Genomic DNA, 12,709 nt, shown 5'->3' with positions numbered 1-12,709 from the left:
TGGCTTCTGCCAGTATCCCACAATGCCTGCCCTGATGGCTGTAATCAATGTTTTGTGATCTCTGCTGCCCTGCAGGCATGAGCATGCCCCTTCCCTTTTAAAACTACAGGAAGTATCTGACAGCTAAGTGAGCTGCTCTGTTTGGGGAACAAAGAAAGAACAAATTGTTGGAATGCTTCTGTTCTGCCCTGCTAGCAACAGGCAGTCTGCTTCTGCAAGGGAGGTCTGGAGAGACTACTGTGCTGCTTTGACATTCCTTATCATAGAGAGTTCATAGAGCTATGAGGAAATCCCAAGAAGCACAGGGATCAGCTCTGTGTTTCCACAGCACTGCACTTTGGGATACTTACTCACATTGCTTTGCTCTGTCTGTCGACAGGGTGCTAACAACGTGGCCATGAAACATCAACAACAGGAGGCAGAAAAATGGTTTTGACCAGTTTTCACTTTTGGCGACTTTTGCATATCAACACCACTTTCGTCGTCAAACCTTGCCTGTGTAGGCATAGCCTAAGAAAGCACTATTAAAGCTGATAGGTAAAAATTGACATAGTGGCAGCAAGTGAGAAAAGGTGAATTAACACCAGAGAAAGAGATGTTTTACGTTTCTTGGCCTTAGGGTTTTTTATTTTACTGATTATATATGGTCAGAATGTAAATTCAGAAGCAGCCAAAAGAGATGACGGAGTCATGAGATGAGACAGTGCTAGGGCAGGAAAAAAGAGTTATAATGACAAGCTGGTTTGACTAGATTAGACTAATAGGCTGATAAGTGACTTTTGATCAATGTATTGAAATGGAAAATAATAAGACTACGGGCTTAAATTGATTACCAAATCCAAAATGAAACTAATGACCATGCAGAAAAACTTTTGGGTGATGGATGATTAGGATAAAAACCTAAAAAACAAATCAAATCCACTTTTACAATGTTTCATGTATAGTAGACTTCCGATAATCCGGCCCCTTTAGGACCCAGGGAGTGCCGGATTATCAGATATGCCAGACTATCAGAAGGGGGGGCTATGAGGGGTCTGGGGTGGAGTGGGGGGGATGCGCCCCTCGGCGCTGCGGGACCAACCCTGCAGGACCCCAGCTGCTCTGCCTCAGACTTCCCCAAGTCAGCCGCTGCTGAAATTGACCAGTGGCTGACTCTGGGAAGCCCAGGGCAGAGCACCCAAGCTGCTCTGCCCCGGGCTTCCCGGAGTCAGTCGCTGGTCAATTTCAGCAGCGGCTGAATTGGGGAAGCCAGAGGCAGAGCAGCTCCAATTGTCCGGCTGCCCGGAGCATTTCTGGGTTCCAGATGGTGCCGGACCATTGGATGCCGGACCACTGGAGTTTTACTGTATATTGAAAAATGTAATTAGGAAACTGTTTGTTTGAATGTATAGAAACATGAACAATAAGTTAACAGACATTATTATTTCACTGTTGAAATGATACAACAGAGAACACCAAAATGATTCATGATTGTAGGAGAATTAATTGTTATAAAATATGAAAGGTAAGCCTTACTTATTTTTTAAAATGTATTTGAATTGATGAGGGGGGAAAGGTGAATGTGTGGGAGAGAGTGTCTAAGAAAAACATTGTAGCGCTAGCAAACACATCAGTTTATTTGTATAGCTTGGATTTAAGTGAATAAGAGCCTGCTTATATATTCTTCTCCTGGCCTAAGTTCCATTGTTGACTGTGTTCTGGGAATGTCTGGTTTATTATTGGGTAAAGAAAGTTTCCATGTTTTTTTTTTAACTGAGCTAATCATTTTATGTCTCTGTAAATAAAGGTCGTATCAGATTTCTGTGATTGCCTTGTTCTTCTTTTCAGCCCGAAAGTCCAAAAAGTTGGGAAAATTGAAAGGGATGCATGAAGAACAGCAGCAGCAACAACAACAGCAGCAGCAACAGCCTCCACCCCAAAGCCCAGAGGAAGGGACTACATATATTGCTCCAGTAAAAGAGCCATCTGTAAACACAGCACTTGTTCCTCACCTGTCTGCCATTTCACCAGCACTTGCTCCTTCCCCCATTATGATCCTTGAAAGCATTGAACCCGAAATTGTGTATGCAGGATATGATAATTCAAAACCAGATACAGCAGAGCACCTGCTATCCACTTTAAATCGCCTTGCTGGCAAGCAAATGGTTCAGGTGGTAAAGTGGGCAAAGATACTTCCAGGTAGGAATGTATTTTATTTTAAAGCTTTAAAATCTTCTCGGTATTAGTAATAACCACCTAAATAAAACAAATGTTGTGTTGCTAGAAATAAGAGTTCTGTTTGGGACTGTTTAAAATATGCCAGTGGAGGTCTCTTCTACACTACCAGGGTAAAGCAACTTAAGTCATGCCACTCCTGCTACATGAATAATGTAGCTGGAGTTCATGAAGCTTAGGTTGACTTACTGCCATGCGTTGTTGGGAAATGCTCTCCTGTTGACTTACCTTACTCCTTTCATTCCAGTGGAGTACTGGAGTTGACCGGAGAGTGCTCTACAGTCAGTTTTTCAGGTCTATTGAAGTTCTGCCTAGTCGACACACATCCTGCAATGATTGCAGAAGCATCCAAACTTGATAAGTGTGGACATGGTCTATAATTCAGTGCTATAATTGTTTCACTGAATACTTTGTAGAAATGTAAACTGTTGGGGGAAGAGAGAGGTTTTTGTCCTAGTTTGAGCAGCTATAAGGTGCTCCACAAAACAATGCACCTGAATGTTGATTGTAGTTTGTGATTAATCATTTTGTTCTTCAGGATTTAGAAACTTGCCTCTTGAGGACCAAATTACACTAATCCAGTACTCTTGGATGTGTCTATCATCATTTGCCTTGAGCTGGAGATCATACAAACATACAAACAGCCAGTTCCTCTATTTTGCTCCAGACCTGGTCTTCAATGAGTAAGTATATGTTAATTGGCCTTTCCAAAGCAAGATGGCAAAGTTCAGTTTTTATAATATTTTTAAATATATACATGGAGTATGAAAAATTCTGATAATCCCAATTTGAAATATATACATAAAAGTTGAGCAACTGAAAACTTTCAGCAAAGCTACCTTACCTTCTTCCACTTTTCTTTGTGAATGCAAGTGCATGAAAAAATGTTCCCAAAACAAAGATATTTTGTTGGCTTTGAAATATGACTGATATACAAAAAACAGTTTATTTTTGGTACCTGTTATAGTTTGGAAGAGTATCTAATTTTTAGGAAATGTTAATGTTTAAATTGTGAGATTTGCCAAGCAGATTCAAATAATACTTCTTTTGTTAACATTATACAGCTGCTCGGTGTGTTTTCATGACAATCATAATTGCCTTTCTTTGCAGTCATGAAAGAAGCCAAAATGTTTTTCTATAACGAAACCTAATTAGTTATATGATGTGAAAAAACGAAGACTGAAGGAACTATTGTTTATATTTTTAAGTTCATACTTTAGTGCTTTTTACTTGCTGACTTAGTAATTTAATTTGTTTGTTCAGAATGAGAGGGTCAAGAAATAAAAATAAGCAGTCAGATTAGAATAGCATCATATCCCTCATCACAGATGAGAATTCTTTCTAAAAGTATGAAAGAGGAACAACCAATAAAACAAGAGAAGTGGTGAGAGGAAAAAACAGTAAAAAAGAATGGACAAAAATACAGATTTCCAGCTCAGGTCACTAAACTATTCTAAACCATTTCTCTTGGATAATCTACTGCAAAATAATATTGGTACCATTTCTGGCCATGCATATCCCTGAGCAAAGACTCGAGGGCTTGTCCAATTAAAAATACTTCTAGATCAGGGGTTGTCACACTGAGGGGTTATGACGCCTCAGGGGTGATGAGGATATAATTTAGAGTTTGCAATCTGTCAGTCTTCAACCCCCAAACCCACTTCCCTTCTAACCTAGGTTAATAGGGTTAAATATAAAAATGTGTTTTAATTTATATGGGGGGGGGGGGGGTAATGGCCCTCAGATGCTTGCTATGTGAAATGAGTCCTCAATATAAAAGATTGAGAACCACTGTTCTTAAGTCCACAGAGGCAGCCAGAGGTATGCTCAGCTCACAATATAATTGAAAAGTTAAAGTAAAGTTGAAGGGATTAAACTAAGAATGTAGTTTTTACTAATATTTATCTAAGAAGATATCTGTCATTTCCATCACTGGAGCACTGCTGTTAGTTCACAGGGTCACATATTCAGTCAGTTACAAGAAGAAAGACTCAGCAGAAGGCAAGTGAAGCTGCAGCATAATTAGTGTTGACATACATTTTTAAGGGTGCAGTAAAACATACCGTGCCAGTTGGAGTTTTTTAATTGATAAGAAAAAGAAACTATTGGCCAATGTATTGACTTTGGAAGGAAAATGCTTCTAATAATTAGCAATCCTTTTAAGCTATGACTTCAGGCAATATAGCACACTTTTAGCTAGTATTCTGAGTTGTAGTGCAATATTTTTGCATTATATAAATTAACTCTTGCCCATATAAAAAAAAACATTTCCATATATAAAGCCCAGTCCTCATTCTTCAGAGGAACCTTAATTTTCAATAAAATACAACTTCATTTTGTGCAGCATCTTTTGTATTAAATCCTTTGAGGCTTCTGCAGTTGCAAAGTTTGAAATTAATGAAAGCGGAGCAAGCGAGGAATTAGAAACATATTTCAGATGAGATTTGAGCAGAGGAAGTGTAGAGATGCAGAAAAGCTCTTTCAGATTTCAGGAGCTGCCAAGGTGGCTCTTGCACTTACAGTGACGAGATTACGTGACTGTGTAGAGGATTAGGCAATACTAAGAAACATCAGAATTTTTAAATTAAAATCTAGTAAATTAGAACTTAACTGTAGCTGTGAGTTTATTTTAAATCTGTATTTTATTAATTGTACATATTTTCTTTGTAAACAGAACATACATTGTCTGTCTTATTGTGTTCCCAATCTGCTCTCATAGAATACTCGTGGAACCTGAGACCATTAAGATTAGTGTTGCATAACGTACTGTAAGACTACAACTACCTCTGAGTGACCTTTAGATGCTGAAGCCTGTAATTCTTCCTGGTATTCTGATTTCTATAGTAACAGTAAGGAGGATAAATGCAACTAACTAAGCTGCATATTTAAGATCACCAGATATGTTTTGACTACATGTGTTTGGGAGGAAAAAAGATGATTCTTTAGATTTTGAATTCCTATCAAAGAGTTTAGAAAATCACTATTATATTCAGCATTTCACATGGGGTTGAATATAACCCTCACAGATCTGATAGTAGTCAGTTTTCAATCTGTTTCTTCAGTAGCATTTGACTTTAGGACAATCTTGTAAATTTTTAAATATAACAGTCATTAAGTCACCCTTTCTTTTCTTTTTTGTATAAAAGATCTCAGAGTGGTAGCCATGTTAGTCTGTAACTTTAAAAACAATGAATAGTCCTGTGGCACCGTATATCATAAGCTTTCATGGGCAAAACCACTTCTTCAGATGAGCTGAAGTGGAAAAACCTGGGATCCAAGAATTTATAACAGAAAAAGAAAGGAGAGAGGAAAAAAGACCCGTCAATCGTAATGCCAGTGCTAATAAGACTAATTGAATGGGCTGGAAGTGTCCCATGCTCAGCTTTTCATGTAAATGAGTTATTAAATGTACAGAAGCTACACTTGTTGCTATCAGTTTGATAATGTTCATACTTTTACTTCATAAAAGGCTAGACTTTGCTCACCTGTCTGTGAAATGTTCAACAATCATGTTTGATATTCTGTCCGTAATTTAGCTGTTTGCATACATCTTCTGACAGGACAGAAATTGAGCTCATGAAATCTGAACCATCAGTGCAGTGAGAAATGGGCAGGAACATGCAAATCTTTATCAGTGACATCTGTAGTAGACATGTTAATTCTTTATTTTCCTTAAAGATCAGTTCACATCCGATTAATTCCAAATTTCATGGCATGATCTGCACTTCAAAGGGTAGAATCCTATTGATTTGGGGGAGAACTGGAAAAACTAGAAGGGGAAGATGGAGCCCTTGGCCTCTGGTTAGCAAGAGCCAACAGCTTCAACCAGTTTTGTAATTGCTTATAGATCTAAGAACCAGTGATGACAGCCACAAGCAATTTCCAGCATAAAATGACCCCCCCCCCATCTATACTATTTGTCCATATAGCCAGTAGAGTTTAAAATGTTGACACCTTGAATGACTTCTTTCCTAAGCAGAAAGAAAAGAAATAGGAATGGTGGGGAATAAGGGTGTGCACAGAATCACTGGTAGGGCTGGAATGAGGACTGAGGGATTGCCTTGGGAAAGGGGGAAAAGTAAGGCACTCCTTAAGGAAGCCAAAGTGCTTCCTTCCACTGCCTGCCCAGAAAAAGCCTTATGATTTCTGAGGCTATATGAGGACAGGGGGAGAGCACTTCTTTTCATCACTATTGAACAGGAGCATATAGCCCAGGGGTGGGAAATAATTTTTGATGGGGGGGAGGGGCACTCCAAGATTTTGGAAAGTGGTGAAGGGCAGCACTCTTCCATTATATTAATGGAGGATGCAGGGTCTGGGATAGAGGTTAGGTGCAGAAGGGAGGTCAAGGTAAATGAGTTGGGGCAGTGTGGGGTCTGGGAGGGAGTCTGGGTGAAAGGAGATGTTGTGACTTGAGGCACTGGACTGGGGATTTGGGTTGTGACCTAAGGCAGGAGGAGGTTATGGCCTGGGGCTAGGTACTGGGGTTCGGGAGGAGGTATAGGGGTTTAGGTTGTGACTTTGGGCAGGGGATTGGGATGCAGGGTCCAGGAGGTAGTATGGGTTCAAGAGAGTGACAGAGGTTTTGACTTATGTGGGGTAGAGGGCTTGTGGGGAGGGAGGGGGCTCAGGTGCCAGAGGCAGGCTCTGGCCAGAAAACTAGGGTTGCCAGATGGTTGAAACAAATATACCGAAACTCTCCCCCCCATCCTGCCCCCCCCCCCCCAAAAAACCATCAGGAAAAAATTCTGTTAGAGGCGGGGGAAGAGGAGGAGGACCAAAGAGTCGTTGAGCAAAAAAAAAAAAGACTCTAAGGACTTATTAAGCCCCCAAAAAATTAAAATAAAATAGCATGTACCCTTTAAGAGTGAGTGTAGGGATAGGAACAGGGGAGCGGTTGAGCATTAAGCATTGCTTCCCCTAGGTCTTTTGGCCGGCAGCCATTTTGTGCTGGCAGCCTTGGGGATCCAGGTAAGCATGGGGGCTGGTGTTGGGAGCTGGGGAGGGGGGAGAGGCCAGGCGCTGAGTGTTTGTATTGTGCCAGGCGCCTGGCATTTTTGCCTCCTGGCTGGGGACAAATTCAGAAAATACCAGACATCTCAGGTGTCCGGTATTCTCTGAATTTTTTTACTGGGCAGCAGGTGAAAATACCTGTCTGTCCAGGTGTATACCGGGTACCTGGCAACCCTACAGAAGACTTACCTGGGTGACTCCTGGCCAGCAGCCCAGAACGTTTCTCAGATAAGCTCTCTGCCTTCCTCACCCCCACACAGGCTGCTGGGGCCATGTGCTTTGGTGAATAAGGCCATTCCCATTGGCCAGAAATTAGCCAATGAGATTGTGTTGCGGGTGGGAGCAGCGCATGAAGCACCACTACCTCCCAGGCTCACAACTGAGAAAGAAAAACGGACATGGCATCCACTTCGAGCAGTGTTGGGTGCAGGGCAAGCAGGGAGTCTGCCTGAGGCTCCAAGCTGCATCCCTGGGTCGGATCCAATGGCTTGTTGGGCCAAGCAGAGGGTGTTCTGCGTAGGCCTCGTGTAGCCAGTAACTGCCAGTCTGGGAGACAGTGTGTGGTTGTGGACCTGTAAGTAGATGTCAAAATGCTGTTTTACTGACCTTATACCGGAGGAGGGCCTATATGCATTATGGTGTAGAGGTGCATATTTCCATTACTATTGAATGTAGCACTGCAAAAGTAAAAGTTTTAGTAGGAAGAAAATATTTGTGTGGTTTTTATTTTTAATGTGGAACTTTTACCATAGTAGACCATAAATGGATAGGAAGATTAGTGCTTTCATGTCTTCTACCTTGATTTCCATTAACTGCATACTTAATTGTTACTTATGTCAGACATTTGCTTTTATTATTTGTTTGTATGCTTTTATTATCATGAATTTTTAGGTTTAAATAATTGGATTATTTTAATTATTTTAATATGAATCCTAATATGAGTTTTATAAAATTTAATATGTTTTAAAAATGGAAAATGATGTGATGTTACATAAAAATTGATGGAATCCTTAGCAAATCTTAACATTGTAGAACAGATGTCTTTATCTTCTCCAGGGAAAAACGTAATGTATTATTAATGTGATGTTATAACAGTATTTCAATGAAGACAGATTTATTTAAAACCAGGGGCATGTGTATTTCTTCCTATAGTCTGTGGGCTGATTGTGGCTTAGTCACAACACATGCTGGATGGAGGTGCTATGCAATAGCAAACTCCAGGAATTTTAGCTGACTGCACCAGAAGACTTCCTGGGAAAGCACTTTCCATGTGGAGTCTTACTATTTTTGAAGAGGGTCCCACATGCATTTCCACTCTCAGCTGGCCAGCAAGGATAGTCCCTTTTTGGGAGTAAGGTGTTGCTGGGAATGCTGGCCTCATGTAAAACCTGTACACCCCAATCCCACTGTGGTTGGCCCTTCTTCTCACACTGACAGTGGGCTATGCCGTCCCTCCTTTTCATAAACTCAGAAGCCAGAACCTGAGTGGGGTGTTGTAAAAGTCACTAGTTTAAAGCCCTTATCTTCATTTGGCCAACCAATGTCCATTTCCATTAATATATTACCAGAACAGGCAATTGGCAGTCAGCTCCTGGAATTAACAAGAATTCTAACTGTTCAGCAGCTGCCTGCTAGTCAGTTTTTATTTGCCCCAAAAACAGACATTTGATTGGTGAAAGCAAGCCCATCTGCAAGTGGTTTAGAATAATAACTAGTTTACGAATTTTACCTTCATTTGAGGGAAGCAAAACATTGCTCATCTTCTGTCTATTTCCATGAAAACTAGAGGAGCAACAGCAGCCAGCAGTTAATCAGTTAATTTCTGTTACAGGGTTAGCAACTGAAATTCTTGTTTTTCCTAAGAAACTATAGACTTCTGTCCGTTCCTCTGTTGATAGGTGTGTGGTTTCAGGGAAGACACTTAGCTGAGACCTTAAGGCAGCTCTGATTCACTTAACATCCATTCCTGATTCTGCACTCTCCAGGTTTGTTAGAAGGGCTTTCTGGGGAGACAACCCTAATTTTTGGAATGTACTTATTTCAAGTACAATGAAAGCCTATTTATTTAAATTACATATTGTTTATTTTATTCATATAATTTGGGTATAAGTTTGTTCCTAGTAATAACAGTGTAAGGGATCAGCTTTTTACAAGCATACTTGCACTTTTGCATACAATGAAGCAAAGGCACACCTAACACTAGATGTGCACTTTTGCTTGCATACTTTGGAAAGTCTGAGTTGTATTTAATAAGATCTTTGTGGGCTACTCATGCAATTTATGTTTACAATTCTTAACACATTGTTATCATTGTAAGCACTGTATACCAAATGTTGTAGTATAGTAGGAGATGAATATATATCATACCAATATGTTGCTTATACACATATACAAATAGGGTGTTTGAGGATAAATATGATACTGTCTCTGACCCAAAATGTTTTCAGTTAAATTTAGCAATAACACCACCAGAGGTAGCAGCACAGAGTGTGTAGGGGGATGTGGGAGGACAGAGTGTACGCTAATAAGATTGTGTATTTACTTAGGTTTTTACACACACATGTTGTTGGTTCCATTGCTTGTGTTAAATATTTTCTTTGTTAATAAACAAAAGTTGTCATTGGTGACAGCTTCTTCAGAATATTTACATTTTTAGTGGCCAAACCAATAATTTTTCAATAAAGGGAATGGGTGGAAAAGGAAAATAAAGAAATAGGTATCTGCTTACATCAGCATCACTTGTAAGAAAAAAGGAATTGAAATTCTTTCATTGATAAGGACGCACAAGAGAATGAAACACAGATTTTAAAGCTGCTATTTTATTTTTTAACTTTAATGCAGAGGGAGAGGAGGTAGAACTAGCTTCTATAAAATACCAGGTAGATTCTTGGACCCAGGGCCATGTAAAAAGGCCTCCATGCCTTTATTCAGCGTGTAACCTATATTCACAGTGGGGTCTTGCAGCCCAACCCCTAGGATTGAACTCACTTCTGAACTCTCTCATCTGACCAGTTTCTTTGCACTGCCTCATGGTATAGGTCTTCAGTTCTGATGTTCTGAAAAACATATTAATTCAGCAGTAAATAGTTCGTAGTTTTATTCTGCTAGTTTTATTCTGCTATCAGCTCTCAACTCTCCCTTCACCTTCAAGAGTGGAAGCTCATTCCACTAGAGCTCTTGCAACAATTGTAGTGCCTCTTCAAGACATGGACCAACACACACTATTTTCAAATTCACTAATTCTCGGTCTATATTTGAACACAGTGTGGATAAGAGACTAGATAAATAACAATAATGAATAATTGAGATCACAACTAGTAAATATCTCTTCTTTAAGCAAATATACATCAATAAAAGAAAAACACCAATGACAGAAGCAGAAAGAAAATGTAAAAAGAACTAAATAAAACAAAAAAAGTAACAATTTGTATGCTTAGAATCACATCATTTTTGTGCTAATAAATATTATTTGGAGTTGACCAGGGCAAATAGGTAAATAACTGACAGCAGAGCGGGTGGGATTAAATGAGTATTAATTATATCTGGGAGGGGCAATACACTGTTCATTTCCTGCTTTCAAATACTAGGCATTTAATTGGTTCCAGTGTAGGTTCAGGATTTTAACCACAAACCAAGCAATAATTCAGAAGAGTCTCCCCCACTGAGTCTACCCTGGGGGTCAGTTCTATTGTAATACCACCTTCCAGAAGACACACAAGGGGGATAGAGTGTCAGGGGCCTGGAGCAGGGGCTTCAATCTATAAGGCTCCTTCCCTCCCACGGTCCAGCTGTGAAATTACAAGTCTCATTTATTTCTGGAACTGACCCTTTTACCTGCCCCGGATACGGGCGGCAAGTTGCATCAGTTATCACAAAAGTGTTATATGAACCTTGAATCCTGTTATTTTTAATCCAGTTGTCGCTCCAGGAGGTTAGAAGGAAGGTGGGGAAAAAAAAACAAACACACCTTATCTGACCATATTCTAATTTGCAATGGGAAAAACCAGATGATTGATCAGACCAGAAGCATCATAAGCCTCACAACTTCTAATCTTAAATTAAGGGAAGAGGAGGTGGGGCAGCTAACTGGCGAGTAACGGTTTGTCTACACTGCAAAAACAAACTCATGACACCAAATCTCAGAGACCAGGTCAGTTGGCCCAGGCTTGCAGTTCTTGTGCTGCATATCTAAAAACAGCATAGAGATTTGGGTTGGAGCCTGGGTTTCAAGACCCTCTCCCCTCCTCAGGGGACCCATGCTGCAGCATTTTCACTATTTATAGCCCTATGAGCCTGGCTCTATTGACCCCGCCTCTGGACTTAGTGTTGCAGTGTAGATGTATCCTAAAAGGCTTTATTAAAGTCTGATCTAGTTTAAACAGATGGGAGGGAGGGGCACCTGGCAGACAATCAGCTGGCCCTTTCCTTTTTTATGCAGCCAAAAACTAAGTGGAGAACCAAAGGTGGGTAAGTAATATACCCCTATATATCCCGCTTCTGACACTCATGCGTTTTGGACTTCTCTCATTCCCTACTGTACAGCCACAGGGTCCTCCCCTGTTAAAGGCGGTGGGAGGGTAGAGGAATAAGAACTGAACTGAGCACAAGATCCTTCATTGACTTATACATAATGATGCAGCATGTGGTACCAGATGCAAAGTCAGGGGTGTTACAGCATAGTTGTTTTTTTTGTGCATTAGCAATTCACAGACTGCCCTGCTACACTATCCAAGCATCACAGCCTGTCGCGTAACCCCCGAATCGTCCCACTGCCCAGCAGGCTGGTTTCCCTGTGCCTGTTGCTGGACTAGTCTGAGTGGCCAGAGGAACGTTCAGACAGGTGCCAAGGCCGTAGGTGCAGTCCCCGAGTGAGAGGCAGGAGGGGGAGGAGAAGAGAAAGAGAGAGAGAGATCAGAGGCTCAGGAGAGAAGACCGACATGGAGGACAGACCTGAAAATCCCGTCTTATGATGGGCTAATTGGCTAGTCTTTATATAGAAGATCTACTCAGACATCGACAAACCAAGGACAGTCCCTACCCCTGAACATATCTGCTCTACCGCCAAACTTCCCTTGGGCGGTGTACTCATAAACTTGCACACCTTAATCTGGAACAATGCTCATTAGGAACCCTGTGTATCTTGTAAACCAGGGGTTGGCAACCTACAGCACGCATGCCACTTATGGCACCCAAGCCGATTTTCAGCGGCATGCAGAAGGGAGCTCAGCCTCCTCCGCTGTGCTGTGGCTGGAGAGTGCTCCCTCCTCCCTACAGCAGGTTAGGCTGTAGTGGAGGAGGCAATGTTGGGGCTGAGCCTCCTCAGCAGAACCTCGGCTGGGACTAGAGCTGCCACTGCCATGGCCACATGGTCCAGGGCCAGCCCTGGAGGCTGGAGGGGCCACAGCTGTGCAGTCCGAAGCCAGCCCCGGACGGGCCGACCCAGAACCTTGTGGCAGTGGCACCTCTGGCCTCCAGGGCTGGA

At 41.3% G+C, this 12,709-nt stretch overlaps 2 protein-coding genes across 4 annotated transcripts in view; one reads left to right on the top strand and one right to left on the bottom strand.

Moving 5' to 3' along the window:
* The window catches only part of NR3C2 (nuclear receptor subfamily 3 group C member 2), a 252,637-nt gene that overhangs the window by 209,724 nt on the left and 30,204 nt on the right, over window positions 1–12,709 (top strand). For all 3 annotated transcript variants that reach the window (XM_014578934.2, XM_006133847.4, XM_014578933.3), the window contains exons 5-6: window positions 1,828–2,178; window positions 2,753–2,897. In XM_014578934.2, the coding sequence (XP_014434420.1) occupies window positions 1,828–2,178; window positions 2,753–2,897 (496 nt within the window). The remainder of the gene's footprint in view (window positions 1–1,827; window positions 2,179–2,752; window positions 2,898–12,709) is intronic.
* The window catches only part of ARHGAP10 (Rho GTPase activating protein 10), a 270,200-nt gene continuing 267,523 nt past the window's right edge, over window positions 10,033–12,709 (bottom strand). Inside the window, exon 23 of the mRNA XM_075930012.1 lies at window positions 10,033–10,283. Coding sequence (XP_075786127.1) covers window positions 10,270–10,283 — 14 coding nt within the window. The 3' untranslated portion in view covers window positions 10,033–10,269. The remainder of the gene's footprint in view (window positions 10,284–12,709) is intronic.

This window comes from Pelodiscus sinensis, chromosome 5 (assembly GCF_049634645.1).
Source record: "Pelodiscus sinensis isolate JC-2024 chromosome 5, ASM4963464v1, whole genome shotgun sequence".
In the NCBI taxonomy this organism is placed as follows: Eukaryota; Metazoa; Chordata; order Testudines; family Trionychidae; genus Pelodiscus; species Pelodiscus sinensis.
The sequence above is the reverse complement of the archived record's forward strand: the minus strand, read 5'-3'. Positions and strand labels throughout refer to the sequence as shown.